Genomic DNA, 21,805 nt, shown 5'->3' on the forward strand with positions numbered 1-21,805 from the left:
CCAGTGAAGCAGCGTCCTCCACAACTAGATTGAAGAACAAAACGACAGCAACTTGTCTGTTCCCCTTCCCCTAATTCCCCAGTACTGTTCCCATCCCCCCAATTACCCAATAAAAAAAAAATCTTAAAAAAAAAAAAAGATACCTCTGGGACAACATCAAGGATAATAACATTCACATCATGGCTACATATTTATCAACAATTACTTTCAATGTAAATGGATTAATTGCTCCAATCAAGTTATAGGAGGGCTGAATAGATAAGAAAACTAAACCATTTCTTATGCTGCCTACAAGAGAATCACTTCAAGTTGAAAGACACACACAGACTGAAAGTAAAGGGATGGAAAAAGATATTTCATGAAAATGGAAAAAAAAAAAAGCTGCGGTAGTAATACTTACACCAAACAAAAAAGACTTTAAAACAAAGCCTATAAGAAGAGAAAATGAAGGACCCAGTAATCCCACTTAGGGTATTTATCCTAAGAAACCCAAAATGATACTTTGAGAGGACGTGTGTATCCATATGTTCACTGCAGCATTGTTTACAATGGCCAAGACATAGGGGCTGCTTGGGTGTCTGTTGATAGAAGGATGGATAAAGAGGAGGTGGTACATATACACAATGGAATATTTCTTGGCCATGGAAGGGAATGGATTCTTGTCATCTCAAGAGGCATGGATGGACCTACAGAGCATTGTGCTGAGTGGAGTATATCAGACAGAGAAAGCCAGATGCAATGTGATTTTGCTTATATGTGGAATCTAAGAACAAAATTAACAAACAAAACAGAAACAAATGCATAGATACAGGAAACATTTTGATGGTTTCCAGATGGTTGGAGGGTTGGAGTGTGGGTGAAAGAAGGGGTAAGGGATTAAAAACTACAAATTGGTAGTTACAAAATAGTCATGGGGATATAAAGTAAAGCATAGGGATATAGTCAGTAATATGGTAATAATTATGTATAGTGCCAGGTGGGTACTAGACTAGTCAGGGGGATCACTTCTTAAATTACATAAATATCTAACCACGATGCTGTACACCCAAAATTAAAATAATATTGAATGTTAACTGTAATTGATAAATTTAAAAGCAGGGGAAAGGGGAAGGGGAATAAGAGGCCCAAATTTCTAGGCATGAAACAAGTAAGTCACAGGGATGTAATGTACAGCATGGGGAATAAAGTTAATAATATTGTGATAGCATACTACAGTGTCAGATGGCTAGTGGGCTTATCATGGTGACCACTTCTTTAGGTCTATAAATGTTGAATAACTACGGTGTACCTCTGAAACTAATATAATAGTATATGTTAGCTATATTTTTAATAAAAATCTTTTAAAAAAACGTAAAGCAAAACTAGGACCCTCATACATTGCTGGTGGGAATTCAAATGGAGCAGCCACTTCGGAAAAGAGTCTGGCAAGTCTTCAAAAGGTTAAACATGGGCGTATTTTGTGAGCCAATAATTCTAATACCAGGTATATACCCAAGAGAAATGAAAACATACATCTGTCTATATAAGTTATACAATATTCTTTATAGCAGCATTATTCCTAATAGCCAAAAAAGTGGAAATGACCCACATGCCTATCAAGGGATGAATGAATAAGTATTATAAAATGATGTCATATAGCCATACGATGGTATATTTGACAATAAAAAGGAATGAATAGTGATACATGCTACAACATGGGTGAAACTTGAAAATATTATGTTAACTCAAAGAATAAAAGACCATATTGTATAATAGGATTTCATTTATATGAAATGTCTAGATGAGGCAAATCTATAGAGTCAGAAAGATAAGTGGTTGTCTAGGGCCTGGGGGTTTGGATGAAATGGGGAGTGACTGCCAACAGGTACAGGGGTTCTTTTTGGAGTGATGAAAAATGTTCTATAATTGATTGTGGTGATGGCTGCACAACTCTGAATATACTAAAACCATTGAAGTGTACAGTTTAAAAGGATGAATTGTGTGGTATATGAATTATATCTCAGTAAGGCTATTGGGGATAAAAGCGAACCAGGGCATTATCATTCTGGAGGATCTTAATAGGATGGTATATAGTGTTGGATAGATGAAGCCCATCATTGATGGATATTTAGTTTGTTTTCCTCACAATGATCAACATTTTAAAAAGAATATTCTGTACATAGCAATACAATATTGAGCACCTTTGCAGCCACCATTTCTGATTGGAGCCTTTGGAGATGTAGAAGTGCTGATCAAATATTATGCACCTTGTTTCTTTTTTTTAGGACCCTGCCCTCTTTCCCCAGAAAGGCTGGGTCAGTGGGCATTTCCTTGAGAGTATACAGTGCCAGCAAAGCATCTCATTTTTAGAATTTTTCTGTCAAAATGGTAACAACACACACATAGAAGAATCCTAGTACTATTTCAAAAGGTCTTGCTTTGGGAAAGTGTTTTAATATTGTTAAAATAGTCAAAGTATCTCTGTCATAATGCTTACAGCATTGGTGTAGGTTCTGGTAGACAAGTCATACAAGTTGATTTTGCTTTGATCCTATTTGTGGAAGTTCGCAAGCATTGCCGCAGGGAAAAACATGGTTTCCCGCTCTGCTGGTTCCCTGACTACTTCTAACAATGGATATTAACCTAAACTCGGTTGCAGTTTGTGAACACATCTAAGCTGAATTCAAAATACCTACAGTTTTAAACAGCTAAAGTGCTAACAGATGGGGAGAGGGCTCGGCGGAACTGTGTGAGGAGGTGTGCATATGTGGAATTTGAGTCAAGAGAAGGCCACCGATTTTTTTAAAAAGAGCCAGGCGAAAGAATCGAGAACATAGTATGTGCAATTTTATGCTCCCTTCTTCCTTCAACATACTGTGTCAATAGGCAATTGGAGCACCCAAAGTGGCTCCTCCCTAGGTGAGGAAGCTACTCCAGGGCTACCAGCACTTCAAGAAGTTTAAGGGCAGGATGCCCAAGAGCACTGGAATGCAGATGCATGGGGCAGGCAGTGTCCCGGCAGTTCATTCCGGGGCGGCTGGAAGCACGGACCTGCAGGAGCCGGCAAGCAGCGGGCGCTGCGGGGAGGGACGTAGGACGGGTCAGCAAAGGTCAGGCGATTGTTTCGGGAGGAGAACCCGGCTGTAGCGGCGGCGGCGGCGGGCGGGGCCCAGGGCGAATGATGTAAGGAGCGGAGGGATCCCACCAGGCGAGTCAAACTGCGTGGTGAGACCCCAGGGGTGTGGGGCGGGGGATCCCAGTCCCCGCCCTGTGTTCCCCGCCCCTCCCCCGCCTCCTTCACGCCCCTCCCCCTCCTCCCCTCCTGTTGGAAAGTTTCTAGAATCTCTTCCCAGCGGCCTTTGCGGTTCCAACATGGCGGAGCTGACGGTGGAGGTTCGCGGCTCCAACGGGGCTTTCTACAAGGTACTGACCCTTTTGCCGCTTTGTCGGGTTTTCTTGGGCTGGGGCGGGTTTAGGGGAGGGTTGGTAGTCCCGGAGAGTGAGGTTTGGGGTCGAAAGGGGCAGCTAGGCCAAAGCCCGAGGCCGCTGGTTTCCTCGCTTCTCCCCCCTCAACCCCGCGGTTTAACGGTCTCGGGGGCCCGGGCTCCGTTATGTTTTGAAACAACACCTCGGACACCTCCTGAGTTTTCCTACTTATGGACCTTCTATTTGGATACTAGTGGAGGTTCCTGGCGGGCCGGTGAGGAGAAGCCGAGTCGCTGCTGGGCGGCGAGGCGCTCCCTGGAAGCAGGCCTGAGCGCCGGGCGGTGGGGGAATCGTGAAAGGAGGTGGTGGGATTGTGTGGTCACAGCCGCTCCCCCGCCCCTCGGACTGGGCCGAGCGGGAGCGCCTCGGCCCGCGGCTCCGACCCCTCCCCATCCCCTCGGTGGGGCGCGTCGCGGAATCGTAAGAATTTACCTTTATATAGGGTTTGGGGCTAATAAACTTTAGTGTCTGAAGGGTAATTAGGTACCGGATTGAGGGTTAGGATCAAAGAGAAAAAAACTAAAAAAACCTTGAAATGTGGCGGGTTGAAATCTTTGCGGCCTGAGAAATTGGGCGGCGCCTGAGCCCCTCTGTTACGGAAGAAAAGGCGAGAGTTGTAGGCTTTGAAGTAAGATTTAAAATGTGAAATGGATCAGGGAGACAGGTAGGGAGGCGACTAATTTCTTTGTATGATTTTACCCAGTGTTTTGGGGAGGTGTTGATTTAAAATTTTTTACCCCCCACGAGGTTTTTTTGTTTGTATCCATCCAAAGGAAGGAGATTCATTACTATGGGATCGGGGCTGGAAAACGGAAGAGGAATTCAAGAGTAGAGGAAATTTCGTAGGGGCTTCCAGTTGTAGGGGTCACATAACTGAAAATGAAATCCTTGCAGTTTAGTTTTGCCATTGTAACGGTCTCTAATGCGGATTCTCCCTGTCTCCCAAAGTATGCCAAGATGTTACAAGATCAATACAAAATCTTCCCAGCTGTTGTCTGTCAGTCAATCTCACTAAGCCAGCATCTCAAATGTTTGAGAGTCCTGGCTATTTTTATGAGGGGGCCTTCTTCTAATACTGGAGTATTGTGCCTGCGCAGAATGTATTTTCACTGTTTCATTTCAGCGTACCTTTTATCCCACGGGATGTTAATTTATTTGGTGGCCGTAATTTCCTATTTTCAGCGTTTCTGCCTTTCTTAGATTAGCTAGGTAGATTTGGTTTGTCACGTGGTACTAGCATAGTGGGAAATCACAGTTGGCATCTAAAAGTATCTCCCTAAGCTTTTTACAAGTTTAAATCTCTTTAGGTAGTTAACGAAGTAAAAGCAGTGATTGATGGAAAGGAGTCTTAATGCATGACTAGTTATATTAGCCGTCTAAATTAAAACTTGGTGTCAGAGGACCTAAGTAAAATTTGAGTAGATATTTCACTGACTCCTATTGTAATTGAAACTTAGTGATTACCTTCTCTGAACTACTGTAGGTGTAGTTATGGCACAATGCACAAGGAATGGGCGTACCATACTTTTCATATCAAGGGTAAATAAAAAGGTTCAGCACTTTCGCATCAACACCCTTGCCCCGTAGAAGTTTCAAATTCTCACTATTTGGCTATACAGTTCTTTGTGTAATGGAAACATACATTTTTTTCTTCTGTCATTTTGAAAAATAGAAAATAATTTTCTCTTAAATTTTACAGCGTGCTGATGGTAAATAGAACACAATTTTTTTTAGCTAAGTATGCTTTCTTGATTGCTACACAAGATGTTCTTTATTTCTTAATAAGATTTATTATTTAAGATCATTGAAAGTTTTAGTAAAGACTGCTACAACCATTTCGATTTCTTAGTATTTTCCTTTTTTTTTATTTTAATCAAGTCAATAAATCAAATGTCCCCATTTTGGAATCTCTATTAAATCTGCATGGTTTTACTTATTTAGACTTTGACTCCATCACTCATAGTTACCTAAAAAACTAAGGTGGTTCTTTGGCAAAGGTTGGGAAGAACCCCTAACCACATTTGTGTGTACTAAAATAATTGCGCTTGAACGTTTGGAATTTTATGTTCTGCCATAATCCACTTGTACGTCCATTTTGTGGAAAGTGGTCTTCAGAACTTTGGAAGAGTGAGAATGGTGAAGTGGAAGAAGCCCAGGATTTGAAGTTATGAAGAAATGGGAATTCTAGGTCTGTATTTCTGCTTAACCATTGTCGATCTAGTAATGGACCCTGAACAGACCTCCCTGAGCTTGTGGGGGGGGTGTGAAATGAAGTTTGAAATAGTTTAGTGCTCCCCAGATATTTTATCCCATGAAACTTCCCACTTGGAAAAAAATAGACTTACTGCACAATTTATTTGAGCTATGTGAATTGAGATTAATTTGCATATAGTAAAATTTACCTTTTTAATACACAATTATATGAGCTTTGATAAATGCTAACAATTTTGTGACCACCACCAACACTATGAAGAGGTGGAATGGTATTCCACCATCCCAGAATTTCCTTCATGTCCCTTTGTAGTCTGCCAACCTCCAGACTCTAGAGTGTTTTCTGTCCCCATAGTTTTGCATTTTCCACAATGTCGTATATGTAGAACCATAATAGTATGCCTTGTGGCTTTTTGATTCTGGCTTCTTTCATTTAGTGTAGCGGTAATTTTATTTTAATGTTTTTTCTAATTTAATAATACATGGTTAGCGAGGGAATTTTGAAAACTCAAATTGCTTTGAGCTGTTAACATTTTGGTGTATTTTTTTCTTTCAGTTTGGTTTTTTTTTTTTCAGTGCACAGGTGATGCTGATTTTCCTTTTCCATTTCTCTCCTTCTTTCTCCATAATACATGGATACACATATTTGGTTCTAAATGTGAATTACCAGCGAAGAATTTCAAAGCCATGGGTTAGTGGCCAATATCATGCCTTGTGGCAGTGCTTTGTAGACGTTGGTTAAAAATTTTCTACTGAAATTGAATCTTTATTCCACAAATTAACTGGAAGTAGTAAAAAGCTGATGATTTCACCTAAAATTAGGATAGTCTTTTTTTAAAAAATATTTACACAAATGATAGCATTTTCTGCATCTCTCTTTTTTTAAAACTTAACAGTGGGTCTACTGGAGGTGCCAAAAAATTGCATACATATGACTTGTATTCATCTTTTGTTATCATTGTATATTGAGTATTACCATTTTAACACAGTTTTTTTCTTTTTTAAAATGTGTATACATTTTTTGGCACTCTGTATAGTTGTTAAAGAGATAAAAACTTGATATGCTCCTGTTTGCAGCCCTATAAATCTATGTGGATTGGAAAGAATGGGCAATGTTAAACACTTAATAAGATATAATTTCATATAAAAATGTGCTTTTATAGCCTTGTCTACCTGGAGCATGACATTTTAGAGTTTATATTACTAGCCATATAAGGCGCCTATTTTTTTTTTTTTAAGCTGTGGGGTAGAATTTACATTCATGATTGTTAGTGTATTTACAGATTTGTGTAACCATTACCACAATCTTATTTTAGAACATTTTCATTACCCTCTCCAAAAAAACTTTGTGCCAATTTGGGGTCATTAAAATGCTGTTTAACTGATATTAAGTTTTGTAATAACATTGAAACTTGCATAGCCATGGGTAGGATATAATTTTAAATATAAGTTGAAAGTAAGTCACTAACTTTCTGGCTTATGTAAAGTTTCAGTGGTGTTCCAAGGAAATGTGTAATCTCTGAAATGGTTGAATGAAGTATTAGACCTTCTCTGTAGAAGATAGAATTAGTTACTTGTCGAGCTGTGCGATTTCTTCTTTGACTACGTGATTGACTACAAAACATTTTAAAGTATTACAGTATTTTCAGAATTTTCTTATTACTTTGCCTTAATTTAACATAATGAAATTTGAGAGTAATTAAATTATGCAGGTTTATTCACCAGTGATGATGACCTATGAAACGTCTGAGAGTGTACTGACTTCAAAGTTTGTATAGTTTATTACTGATTTCTTTGTGGAGATTAATAATTGAGGAAAAGATGACGGGTATCTTAATAGCATTAAGGACACTGTTAAATTAAAAACATACAGTTCCACATATTTTACAGATAATTTTTAGTTGCACATGTTTTAAAATGGGCAATTTTTATAAACATGTAAAAGAACTAAGATTTAACTAAATGAAAAGGCCACAATTACTTTTAAAAATGAAATACTTTTTCCTGTAGTTTTGTCCCTGTGTTAAAACAAGATGTAATTACGAAAAATCTGAAATCAAATTAAAAAATAATCTTTCTAGAGATACATTGTGAAGGTGTTGGTTTTATACACTTATAGAAAACATACTTTTTTCCTACATTTTTAAAACTTTTATGTACCTGTATATTTTCTACATCGTATATTTGTGTGTCTTTGAGTTAGATAATAGTTTTCTATGTGTGCCTGTTGTTCACTAGATATTCTGTGATGCTTATATATGTATTTCCTGATTTTGTTCTCTCAGGGACTCAATGAGGTATATGGTTTTATCCCCAGTTTACATGTTAGGAAACTGATGATGATTAACTTGTGCAAGATTACAGTAGCTGAAGTGAGATTTAACTCTAGGGCTTCTCACTTCCAATTGTCTCGTTTGCATAGCATTAGAGGTTCTTCAAAGGAAATTTTAGGGTTAGTGAGATTACATTTTATTTAGGAAGACAGAACAGACACTTGACTGGATAATAATAACTCAAGAAGTGAGTTCTCCACCACAATGTTAAGAATGTAGCAAACTAGCTTTTTCGTAGTGGGTGGAGCGATATGGGTTCCATGACTGACCACTAGTTCTTTATACTAGCTAATTATGAGATGTTGGTTTTTTCATTTGCAGTATGATGAGACAGTTTTAATAGACAATTTATCAAGTGGTGAAATCTGCTAGGTTGTTCTAATTCACTCAGGTCCTAGCTAGCTGTATAACAATAACAGCTATTATTTATTGAGCATTCAGACTTTAAGACTGTGCAGGTACTTTACTTGAATTTATCTCATTTAGTCCTTTCAATCACGATGAAGGGGAGATAGTGTTATCAACTGAGGAAACTGAGGCTAAGCGAATCTAGGTCCATCAAATTAATAGGAGGCTGATTCAAGATTCAGACCCTGATCTTTCAGACTTCAGAGACCCTATCTCTTTAAACATTATAGTGTGATTTTTTTTTTGAAGTACAAATATACGGCTTATCAAGTTTTTAATTATAAATTACTAATACACTGGAAGTCAAGAAGGCTAAATTAAGATTCCTTGATAAATGACTTGAGCTATGTCTTCACTTTACAAGTCTGCTCTTTCCAATATGGTAGCCACTAGTCATGGGATTGAAATATGCTAAGCTGAGTTGAGATGTGCTTTAATTATAAACTGCATACTAGATTTCAATTTCTTTTTTTTTTAGTATAAAAAAATTACGTGTTGACATTCTTTTGGATGTATTGGATTAAATAAAATTATTAAAATTTTACCTGTTAACTTTTTACTTATTCGAATGCAGCTATTTGAAAATTTAAAACTAGATATGTGGCTTAAATTATAATTTGTGCTGTATGTAACTGCATATATTTATACCATCCTCAATTGTGAGCTTTATAATGATTATTGTGAAGTATTTGGTTAATACTTGAAATACTTTATATATGCATATATATAACTTCTTATTCAAATTTTCTTATGATGTGGCACTTCTTGGAAATCTTGCCATGTAGGTTTTTTTTGTTCTGTTTTTTTGAGGTTGCCAGAGCTTTTTAAAAATTGACTTTCCAATTACAGTTGACGTGCAATATTAGTTCCAGGCATACAGCATAGTGGTTAAACATTTACATACTTGACAAAGTGATCACCCTGGTAAGTAATCACCCATCTGACACCTTGCATAGTTACTGCAGCATTATTGACTATATTTCCTATGCCAGGTAGTATTTTTGAGAATCAAAAGACTAGAATATTCTTTGGCATATGTTTAGCAAATAGTAAGAAACTCTGTTTTGATGGTTGCTAAATTTTCTGGGATCAAATCTAGATAAAAAACAGTTAAAGAGAAACAAAATTAAGCAGTTCAAGGCATTGCTTTGTTAATCTGAATGTACATATTTACATGTATAACAATCCTTTTTTTTTTATTCTTACATTAAAGAGGTTGAAAGCCATGGAAAATTCTCACACCCTCATTGTCATTCTTTTATTCAGAATGGTTAAATGGTCAATACTAAAGAATGCTGAAGGCTTGCTTTGAATAACTGTTCCTTAATAGAACTTAATTCCATAATAATTTAGTAATTTCTGTGATGTATGAGATCTAACAATTAAGTTCGTGAACAAATCCTAGAAAAAGTGCTGCATACCTCGTTGCTCAATATCATTATGGTCACCTTTGAAATTCCACCCCCCCCCCCCTTGGGAAGCTATGCACCACCGCCAGCCCCGAGACCCCACCCCTCAAAACAATTTTGGAACTCTTTCTGGAATGGCCATCAGAGCTGCCGTCGTATTACCGTTGATATCCTGAGTGTCATCAAAATGTCTTCCTTTCAATATTTCCTTTATCTTCAGGTAAAGAAAGAAGTCATTGAGGGCCAGATCAGGTGGTAAGGGAGGGTGTTCCAATACAGTTATTTGTTCACTGGCTAAAAACTCCCTCACAGTGCCATGTAAGCTGGTGCATTGCCGTGATGCAAGCGCCATGAATTGTTAGTGAAATGTTCAGGTTGTCTGACTTTTTCACGCAGCCTTTTCAGCACTTGCAAATAGTAAACTTGGTTAATTGCTTGTCCACTTGGTACAAATTTATAATGAGTAATCCCTCTGATATCAAAAAAGGTTAGCAACATAGTTGCAACAAGTTCAGGAACTTAATTGTCTGACCTTGTATAATTAGTGAATTTGCAGACTTCTTTATAGAATATGTGTCCATTGATTTAAAATAATTTTCATTTGTAGATTCAGTTATGTCTTTTTTTTTTCTTTTTTTAAGTGGTGAAAAAAGTTTATTAGAGAGATAGTACACGCCAAAGAATTAGGAGCGGGCCAAGCAAAGGAAAAAGCTCAAAAGGCCTAGTTATGTCTTTAGAAAAAGTTTGAAGTTTAAACATTTTTTTATTGCTGTAGCTGTCTTGAATGTTTGTGCTTGTTATTGGAATCAAATTACAGCTCAGATCATTCAGGTGTTGTAAAATCAAACAAAAAGTTCCTTACTTAGAATGTAGATTTGAGATCCCTAGAGATGTGGGGAGTGGTGATGTGTATATACATATGTGCTGTATGGAAAAAATGCTGGCTGATGAAATGGTTAAGATATATCTCAACTCTTTAAAAAATATGTATACATATATATACGTGTAATTTCAGAAATGCATAAGTATATAAAAACTTGCTTTATTGTAAATTTCTTTTCCTTTTTTTTCTCTTTGCTCTCCTTTACCACTTGATCTCTTTTCCCAACTTCATTTTAGGTAACCCATTTATTTATAGCCAAGTATATATTGTGCCTGATATTTTTCCATACGCAGTAAAATGGTACAAAGATATACATTCAGATAAAATGTGGAGCTTTTTCCCCCCATACATTATAACTGGATATATACAAAACTACATCATTTTTTATTTTGATAGAAATTGAATTTAATTTTTTTTAGGAGGTAGGTGTTGATTCTGGTCAGGTTCAGATGTTGCAGAACTTGATGCATACAGAAGAGAACTATAAAAATAAGGTAACCTACATCTTGGCTGTTTTCACTTGGAGTGTTCATTTTTCACTGGCTACATAATATTTCATAGTAACAATTACTGTGAGATCCAGTCATTCCCCAGTTAATAGACAATCGCTCATTTTGTTCTCAGTTTTTTGCTACTCCACATCTGTTTACACTGAACAGGTTTCAAAGAGTGGAATACTTGGTAGAAGGGAACCTTTTTATTTTAACTCTAATAAATGTTAACAGATTACTTTCCAAAAGACTTAACACTTCCTAGTTCCTCTATTGATGAATGCCAACTCTTTTATTTACCTCCTTGCAGGAACTGGGTTTTGTAACCTTCAATTTTTGCCAGTCTGTTGGATGTAAAGAGCTATCTCATTGGAACTTTGATTTGCAGATCCCCACTTGTAAATTTTAATGTTTGTTGGCCATTTGGATTTACTTTTCCATAAATTGCCTGTTGTTTACCCATTTTCCTTTTGGGATGTTCTTTGTCACTTTTTGAGCTCTTTACAGAGTCACTCTTTGTTAAGTGCCCCCTCCACATCTATTATCTGTTGACTTTCTGGTACCCCTGGCCATAAAGAAGTTTCATTTCTTTAAACACTGAACTGTTTTTTCCTGTTAAGGCTTTAGGTTTTCCAGTCCTGGTTAAGGCAGCTTGTGTTCAGATTATACATATAATTTCTCAGGTTTTACTGTAGTGTTTCGTTTATTTTATGTTTACTACATCGACTTATTTTTTAATATTCATAGGCAGTTGTACTAGCACCATGTGTTAAATAACAACCCTCTGTTTTAAAGGTTTTTTGTTGTTTTACCCCTTTAGTATGTAGGAAAATTAGATAATTGCTCTCTTTAGCCAAATCTCCCTCACTTTTGGGATTGGGATGGGAGGAGGAAGGATGTCCAGCATCCAAGAAAGCTGGATCTCATTCAGGTGATAGATCCTTGTGAGAATTGTCAAGAAAGTCTTGAAGTGCTATAGAAAGACCAGAGAGTCCCTGAAGGGGGCATTGTGACCTGCTTTGGGGCAAGAAGCTGTTGGGAGTCTTATTTTCCCTTCCTTGCTGCCCTGGGCCCTCTCATTTTTTTACCTACTCTACCACATAGTAAATAGTGGATCTGAGACCAGTCTTAATAGTGAAGCTCTGCTGTACCATAGGGCTTCAGTTAGTGAGGTTTTTTTTTTCCCTTTTCCAAATGAGTTCTTTTTATATATGTTAACTTTAGACATAGTCCAGAAACGTAAAATGTTTTGTTGTAAATTATTTAAATTACCTGACAAAAGCTCCAGGAAGGTTTACCATGGTATGGGGAAGGGAGTAGCTTTAAGTATTGGCACACCTTTTGAGTGCCTGGGAATACCTTAGTTTAAGAAGCTTCAACTCCTTCAGTTTGCAATTGAGACTGTGTGTGTGTGTGTGTGTGTGTGTGTGTGTGTGTGTGTGTGTGTGTATTTGCTTAGGTTATGATGATGTGCATCTGGGAGCCTAAGTTCATTTTCTCAACCTAATAGTTTTTCACCTGAATTATAAAACAGTTTTTTCTGTGTTTCAAGGATTGTGTACAGCTAGTACCATTCTAGATGCATGGGAGAGAAGTTAATTCAATACACGAAATGAATGCCTTAATGATTGGGCTCTATTCTCTTAGAATCCTGTTTAAGAAATACTGTTTACTGTATTCATTTTTCTGTTTTTTGATCCTGTAAATTGGATGATGTATGTTTAGAGTGCACAGTAGAACAACAGGTGACTGTTGACATATTGACTTGAAGTATAGAAGTAAGCCAAAGGTGGAGATGTCTCTATAGTTGGAAGTTGGGTTTAGAGTCCATGGGGTAGGTTATTTTTTGACATGTAGATTTTGGAAGTTGTTGAAGATCCATACAGTCCACTGTATGGAGAATGACATCAGCTTTAAGAGGCACTCAGAAATGCTGCCAGTTAATCTGCAAGTAGTAGTTTTCTTATCTTTTAGAATTCTTGTTATATACTTACTGAAAGGTCACCTTAGAATACTTGGATACATAAAATGGAAAATAAAAGCATTTAAATTTAAACCGATAAAATTTAAATTGGTTAAAACATCTTTACATTCAGATGATTGTGTGTCTTCTCACAATATCTTTCTCACTGCCAAGGGGAGCATTGATGTTGCAAGCATACTTTAAAAGAGCTCTCCTGTATTATCTCCAGGATTTTCTTCCAAGAATTTTCACCCACTCTGCAAGCTTTGATGCTGATGCATTCTTGATTTTATCAGAAGGTGTCAACAGGACAACCTTCTGGTAAGAAACCTCAATCTTTCCTAAATGGTTTGCTGAATGAAATATTTGGGGGTTAATAAGTAAAGTGTCATAGAAATTCAAGCAAACCAAGTTTGAGCATGCTTAAATCAGTGGCATTTATATACTGACTGCCATGTGGCTATCAGCTGTTCTAAGAAGCATCCTCATTTCAGGAAGATGTTAAATTGTTAGAATTGGTGGACTGGAAAGGTAGTCTGGGGCCAGAGAATGAATCCACAAATACAGTGATAATTGATCAAAGGGTAATGAGTGATAAATCCATTGTGGCAGTTGTTGAAAAATAAAAACCTGAGGCCAATTTTACATAATGATGCTATTTTCCTTTTTCATGTTATGTTTTTGTAATCACATTTATCCACAGCAGTAAACTTTATCTGATGTAGTTGGGTAAAATGGAGACTTAACCCAGTCAGAGAATATGTCCTATAAGATGTAACAGATTGAGCCCAATGCTTCTGATATATAGAGAATTCTAATCAGTTTTAGACAACAGTATTTTATCACGAGTTTGCTTCAGTAATTAAGCCATCAGTTATAATTCAGTACATTGGAGAAGGCATAAAAAATGTAGTTATTTCACTGTTGTGTTAAATTGGAAAATAAAATCTCTGAATTTCACACCAGTGATCCTGAGAAAGACTTAAAGAAGAAAAAGTGACAGGTGTTAGTTACAGCTGGAGTAAATCTTACATAAGAATGCTCAATCCAGTTGGAAGGAGGCAGTAATGTGTGAGAACTTTTTACTTGCATAAGAGAATAAGTGTGAGTTAGAGATTTAATTCGTGATGGATCCCTTGCTTCTCTTGAGATTGGAGACTTTCAAAATCTATACTCTGTTTAGGAAGATTGTACTGTTCCTTGCTCAGTCTATTGACAATCAGCAAACTTTTTAAGAAGAATTTTGAAATTGAAGAGTTACAGCTTTAGGGCATAAATCTTGGGTTTTTGGATCTGGTCTTCCACTCTGAATCTTACTTTAGGTGAGGATTTAGGCTGTCTTGTTTCGGTTAGTAGTTTGCTGAGCATTAAGGTTTTTAAGTTTCTGTTTCCCTTTATAAGAAATGTAAATTGAGGGTTGTAATGAATTCCATTAGTAGGAAGTCATTAGTGGATTTTTGAAAAATCTAAAGTAACAAGACAAATTTGAAATGATAGTTAACCTTGCAGTTACAGGAATTTTTCTAGACTAGGATGATACGTTCTTAAAGAATTTAGTGGAAATGTTCTCAAAGAGATTCGTGCATCTCTAGATTCCTAAGCCATAGGTTAAGCAAAGTCTCTGATAAGTGGATCAGTACTTTAAACATTAAAATTTTATTTTAACTTGAATGTATGTTTTGGACAAGATAGCTGCCTTTCCATTTGTGAACTAGATTTTGATGTTTGTTCTGGAATGTTGCCTTAACTAGACTTTTTCGGAAAGGTGCCTTATTTCTTCAAATTAGGATTGCTACCAGAGTTAATCTTTTGGAGTTTAAAACTATGAATTAGCAAAAGCCTTTTACCATCTGATTGATAATTTAATGAAAAGAGCTCCAGACAGAAGATGAAGCTTTACAGTTCAGATGTGTTACACTGTCTTGTTACTTATGATTATTTTAAGTTATTAAGAGTTTCAAATACATATCTTGGACTGGGTGAATGAACAGATTAAGGGACCATTTTATATTTTAAAGATGCCTTGGAATATTCCATATTTGCATATGTACGGGAAGAAGAAAAAGAAATGTGAAAAGTTTTGTTCTGAGAAATATGGTTTCTGGGCCAGATGAGTGTGAATAAGAAGAGAGAGATAAAATTCCCAAAGGTTGGACTACTACCCAGAAGACAGAGCAATGGAGACTTAGTCCTAAAGCTACCCCCCTCCTCCCATACCATTTGCAGACAAATGTGGCCATTGTTATTTGGTGTCCTCTGACTCAACGATTTTCGCAAAGATCCAACCCTGCCATTTTGGGTCTCGAGTATAAAAGATACCCATCATCATTATGTTGACATGGAGAGTATCAAAATACCTTGGGAAGTATTGACTGAGTCCTGCATCGAATGGACACAATTTATTATGACACAGATCTGGCCACTAGAAGTACCTTATCCTTAGAATCTAGGGTTTGGGGATTGGAACATATTTACTAATTGTTGACTACAGCCCAAATGCACTTTAAGGACTGGTTGTGGTCCTTAATCCATTTAATCTTTTGCCTGAAGGATATTAGCAGTAAGAGTTAGTGTCCAGAGCTGTGTTTTTCCTTCAAGTTTGTGAAAAATGTGTACCCAAACAAAGCCAATGCTGATGTGGTGGAAGTAAAGTCGGGATGGGGTAGGGAGACGAATAAACACTGACTTTTACATAGGAAAAAAATAAAAGATTTTCATTATAATGGAGAATAGAATTTCCCAGTGACTTGGAGCTCTGATTTGAACTGATCCACCATATAAATTATACAGAAATGATACAGATGAACTAACAAAACATCCCAAACTCTGAAAGTTGTGAAGGACTAGTGAAGTTGAAAGGATGACTAACCTCTGATGGCAAGGTATATTTTACTGTAATATTCATGAACTTGAAAATTCAGTTTCTGAAATGTTCCTTAGAAATGGTGAGCGTACAATAAAGATAGATGTGCTGATAACATAACTAGGAAAGGGCTGACCAAAAATGACTGCTGCAAGTGGATGTGTGGATGAACTGCTAGAAACGGAGAAACTGGCCAGGACATCATTATTATAGCATGGTCAGATAATCAGAACTTGAACTGGAATGGCCGTTCTTAATTTTTAGATTTGAGAGGAGAACGAGGAATCAAAAATGTTTCTAGAATTGCAAGACAGGAGCTACTATAGCACTTTTGAAAGGCAAATACAGTATGTCCTCAATATCATCGATAGTTTCTTGTAAACTGCAGCTAAGCAAAGAGACCTACAACCAAACCAGTTTTATTTACCATAGGCTAATTGATACATAAACAAGAGTTGCCTTCCTAAAGCATATTTCTGATTACAGAAACGTCACCAAACTTCTTTCGTTTTTTTTAAAGATTTTATTGGGGAATTGGGGTAGGGGAATAGCTCTGGGTAATCGGGGGAAGGGGAACAGACAAGTTGCTGTCTTTTTGTTCTTCAGTCTAGTTGTGGAGGACGTTGCTTCACTGGCCCATGTTGGTATTATCATTGCGCTCTTCCCGGGTGAGGCAGATCAGTTGCCGGCCTCTGGAGGGCCGCTCACGGGGGCTCTTGGCAGCTCACGCCGGCCACACACAGTAGCTTATGGCAGCCCACTGCAGCAGGAGCTGCAACCTACGCCATCGCTGGCGACTCACAGCAGCCCAGCTCCAGGTCAAGCTGTTCACCATATTAGCTGTAGAGGGTACAGCGTCACTGGCCCTCATGTGGCATCCGAACCGGGGCCCTACTGCTCAGAGCTGGTGTCCCAAACCAGCTCTTAACCAACGCGCCACTTGGCTGGCCCACCAAACTTCTAAATGAAGGCCTCAACCACTTCTAATATTAAACATTGAAATGTGAGCTATACAGATATTTAAGAAAGATTAATAAAAACAACTGAGATAATTATTTTCTAATCCATTTCAGCGTCTAGTGGGGCTGGAACCTATCCCTACAGTTCAGAGTGCAAGATGAAACTTCCCATTGCAGGGCACACTCACACTACACCCACATTCACTCACACTGGGACAGCTGAGACCTAGCACTTCACCTCACGTGCACATCTGTGGGATGTAGGAGGAAACCCATGCATACATGGGGAGAAAATACAAACTCCACACAGGAGTAGCCCTGGATGGGAATTGATTTTTTTTTTTTGCCCCCCCTCCCCTCATCAACATTACAGTGAAACAACATTATTCCAGGACCTGCTGTACTCTGAGTTTTAGGTCACACATCAGGATATTTACATTGAAATGTCCCAAAGAAAATTAAATGGTTTTATTTTTAGCCCCACCTGTTAGCCCATCCTCTCCATGTTCCAAAGATTTTCTGGGGTTTTAGTGCTGATCTTGTTTTAAGGTTTTTCCAGTGCCAGTTTGTTTCACAGTTTGTGTTTGCTGATTTGCTTAGAATAATGTCTGAATCATAGTTAGTAGTTGCTGCTTTGGGTTTGTTTTGTTTTATTGTTTTTGTTACTCCACTTTCATATGTTTTGTAAATTTCCCAAGGTTTTTGTTGTGTTTTGTTTTGTTTTTTGTTTGCAATTATTCTCTTTTTATTGTCTTTTTTCTTGTGGGTTTATGCCTTAAAATCCCTTTTACTATTTAATGGACTTCTGGGAGAGATGAGGTGAATAGTGTGTTCATTTTTCTGCCATGTTTTATCCAGGTACTGCAAGTGTGTGTGCTTAACTCAGCTAGTTTTTAGTGCACATTATGGAGTCAAGTATGATAAAGATGCTTTAGAAAAGTATTTACTAAGTGCCTACTGATTCAAAGTGTGCATGTAAGCATTTGACTGAGGTTGAGAACTTTGCAGTTCTGATTGACAGAGATAAAGTGTCATTTAATGTCAGTTGTAATCATACAAGTGCCAAGGACTGCTTGCCCACGGTTACTTAGTGGTGGAGCAAGGATTTGAACACCAGTTGTTCTGCACCTAGGTCCTTTGCTCTTGCTTGAATATGTCCTGTCTTATGGTTCTTTCAGCTGTATTAGTCAAATGAAGACAAAGTAAAAAGACTAATTTCAAAATTAATTTCAAGGCTAGAAAATGACTACTGATTTTTACTGAGAACATGTATTCCATAATGGTTTTGAGGCAATGTACTCAGTATAGACCATTTTTTTTTTAAGCAAAGGAGGAAGAGAAGTTGTAGAAAAGATAAGATTAATGGCAAGATTAGTATTCAAAATGTAGTCATGTCTTTTGTTAAAGATGGGCTATAATTGAATATTTATAACTAATATTGGTAATAAATTTGAGTCCTTTCTCGATGACAAGTACTGTGGTAAACATTAGTTACTTTATTTAATTCTCATAATTTCATGAGGTATGATACTATAATGAATCGTTAGGTTCTTAAAACTATGCTCAAGAATATGTGATGGCTCAGCTAAAAAAAAAAAAAAAAGAATATGTGAGTGATAGAGCCTGGGTTGTGAATCCTGGCACCCCTACCCTAGAGCCTGAACCACAGCACTAAATACTGCCTCACTTGAGTATTGACTAATACCTATGATGTTTCAGGCATGTATGTTTCTTTTTCCTAATTCCAAGGTAGGTGTGTGAAACTGAGGTCATGGTACTATGTGAAAACTAAGGTTCAGAGTAACTTCCAAGGTCATACATTTTACAAATGATGGAGATGGAAATCAAACCCAGATTCCAAGCTCTGTGTTCTTTTTGGTACCCCATATTGTCTTTGTATCTAATCACCTTTTAGACTTAACTAATGTTTAATTGAATATTGATATGCTTTTAATTATGTTCTTGTTTTTTGCAGGGCTTTATCAAAGATGTTCATGAAGACTCCCTCACAGTTGTTTTTGAGAACAAGTAAGTTATTTTTTATTGATAAAGATCTTAATTTTAAAGATGGGTAGTCCCAAACTGTTTGCTTTTGAGTGAGGTCTTTGGTAGTTGGACTACCTTGTGAATTCAAATAATTTTAGTTTTTATAACTCTTTGCCTGTTTTTCTGCCCACAATTTACTCATCACCTTTTTCATGATCCTTTGCAAAAACACGTGAATATGAATCAGTTAAGTAATTTTTATAAAAATAGATAACACAAATGGAATTATAATATGCTTAATTCTTAAAAATGCAAAATGTTTAAATGATGTAGCAGGCCTTCTACGTTGCTACTGGTAGAATAAATATTAGACCACTTTTAATTGATATTAATAAGGAACAATATCAATTTTATAGATACTGTAACTGGCTAGGTAATGTTCTAAAAATGTGAAAGGCAGTATGCTGGGCTTGGTTAGGAAGGGTTATAACGGAGCATTGTATAACTGAACACCAAGAAAGAACTCGTCAACTTGTATACTTTTAAGCTGCTTCAAGGAGCTGCCTGAAAAGATATCTGCCCAACAGCTGTTTTTTTGTAGAAACAAGTGTGATCATTTCTGTCTCTGACAGCTGCTATTTAGACAGTAATTGTGAAAAGAAAGCACTCACAACTCTTTTTGCTTGTCTCCTACTGTTTTACCATCTCACTGGCAGAAGCTATAGGAACATTTTATATGTGCTGGTATAACTCCAAGGCATATGAATGACCTATTAGAACTTGAAGTTACTCATCAACACAGTTTATAAAATGCAACACAAAAAATACCAATTAAGCAATACCTGAATTAGTAGTTTTGATACATATTTGCTTCAGAGATTAAAAGTAAGCTTTTTTATAGGTTTTAATCATGTATATGTTCATTGTAGAAAAGATAAATTCTATGTGAGAAAATTAAATCTTTTGTAATTGAGCTATTCAAAATAATTGAGTAATTTTCTGTATTTCTGTGAATATGCACACTGAAAAGGAATTAAGCAGTTTATATTGTTTTATAATCTCTGAAATTATGTTGCTTTAACGGGTCACATAGTTGTAAATGTGTTTGAAATAAGCTGATCCCATTGCTGTTAATTTGGCCAGCAGTATTGATGGGATATTATTTCGAATCTAAGTCATTACTATGAATAAAACTTATTTCATTTGCAGTATTTCCCTTTCCCTTATGATGAGTAATTTCGCAGGTAATATGTTATTATTTTTAATGACAATTTTTTATAAGCATCAACAGTCATGCAAAATCTGTTCTACCTCAAAAACTAATTAATTGGAAAAAATATATGAAAATTGTTTTTCTTTAGTAGGAAAAAATGATTCATATGAAAAATGTACAGCAGTAAGCATAGACTATATAGCTTCCATGTTAGGGGCTATTAGAATAATATATAACAAAACTGTTCATTTCTTTTCTAATCCTTCAGTTGGCAGCCAGAACGTCAGGTTCCATTTAATGAAGTTAGATTACCACCACCACCTGATATAAAAAAAGAAATCAGTGAAGGAGATGAAGTAGAGGTATGCGTAAGTTTATTTTTTGTGTGTTCCTTTTTTTTTTTTCTTTTTAATCTTGTAGGAAAATCTATTTTGCTGATGGAGAGTAAATTTAATTCCTTTTCTCTCTATGTTGGTAATGGTTGTGCAATGTAGCAAAGCTTGAGTTTTGGAGACAACTGGGATTCATGTCTCACTCAGCTCTACCATTTTTAGCTTTGGCTGGTCAAGTATCTTTTTCACTAAAATGAAAATAATGAAGTAATAGGAGTGTTAAGGATGAACGTACATTTGAGTTGCTTTGCACAGATTCTGGCACAGAATTGTATGATGTTGATCTCTATTTTCCTTCCTTTTTGCTAATTTAAAATTTATCTTGTGCTTTTTCCTCAATATCTTTGTAAAATAGTAGTCATCCTTTATTATAGTTACAGAACATTAATATAGTTCATATATAATTTGAAATGTTGTATTTAGTATACTGCCTTGTTGAATATTCTAGAAATATCTGGAAAATTTTTAAAGAACAGAAAAACAAAATGGAGAAAAAGAAAAATCATTGCCCAGAGATAAAACCACTGTTCACAGGCTACATATCTTTTCCAGGCTCTCCCTCCGCCTCCTCTCTCTTTAAAAATAAAAAGATCATATTGTACTGTTTCCTTGTATCTTGGTTTTTTACACTCAGTAGATCTTGAATGTTTGTCTGACTTCAGTATGTTAATATTGTTGATTAATATGCCTGCTGTCCTGTGAGAAGTAACTTGAAATTAATTGTCAAATAGAGGTGTAATGATTTTGTTGGAGACAGAAAATTTGATTTTTGATTTTCAAGAAATTGATAAAACTCCTCCAAGGTGCTCAGATATGCTAAATATATTTCTCACAAGGAGCTGGCTTGAGAGTTTTGAAGGAGACTGGTTTTCAAATCTCATTTGTACCCAGTTTATATAGGGTGGGGTAAGGGAACTGGGGGCATAGGAGAAGCTTTATTGATGAAATACAATAGCTATCTGAAGGTATTTATCTAAACACCTAACAGTACATGCTCTATCCAGACACTTCTGAGCACTTTATAAATGAACTTATATATTAGTTAACCTACTTTTGTTGTTCGCATTTTTTTTTTTTTTAAAGATTTTTATTGGGGAATTGTGGGGATGGGAACAGTGCTGGGGAATTGGGGGAAGGGGAACAGACAAGTTGCTGCCCTTTTGTTCTTCAGCCTAGTTGTGGAGAACGTTGCTTCGCTGGCCCAAGTTGGCACCATCATTGCGCTCTTC

The 21,805-nt window shown here is 36.7% G+C and overlaps 1 protein-coding gene across 1 annotated transcript in view; it reads left to right on the forward strand.

The window, feature by feature from the left end:
• Positions 1-3,301: 3,301 nt before the first annotated feature.
• Positions 3,302-21,805, forward strand: part of FXR1 (FMR1 autosomal homolog 1) — a 66,121-nt gene continuing 47,617 nt past the window's right edge. The window contains exons 1-3 of the mRNA XM_019633994.1: positions 3,302-3,402; positions 18,961-19,013; positions 20,453-20,552. Coding sequence (XP_019489539.1) covers positions 3,352-3,402; positions 18,961-19,013; positions 20,453-20,552 — 204 coding nt within the window. The 5' untranslated portion in view covers positions 3,302-3,351. The remainder of the gene's footprint in view (positions 3,403-18,960; positions 19,014-20,452; positions 20,553-21,805) is intronic.

The sequence above is a fragment of the Hipposideros armiger genome, unplaced genomic scaffold (assembly GCF_001890085.2).
Source record: "Hipposideros armiger isolate ML-2016 unplaced genomic scaffold, ASM189008v1 scaffold_1470, whole genome shotgun sequence".
Lineage (NCBI taxonomy): Eukaryota > Metazoa > Chordata > Mammalia > Chiroptera > Hipposideridae > Hipposideros > Hipposideros armiger.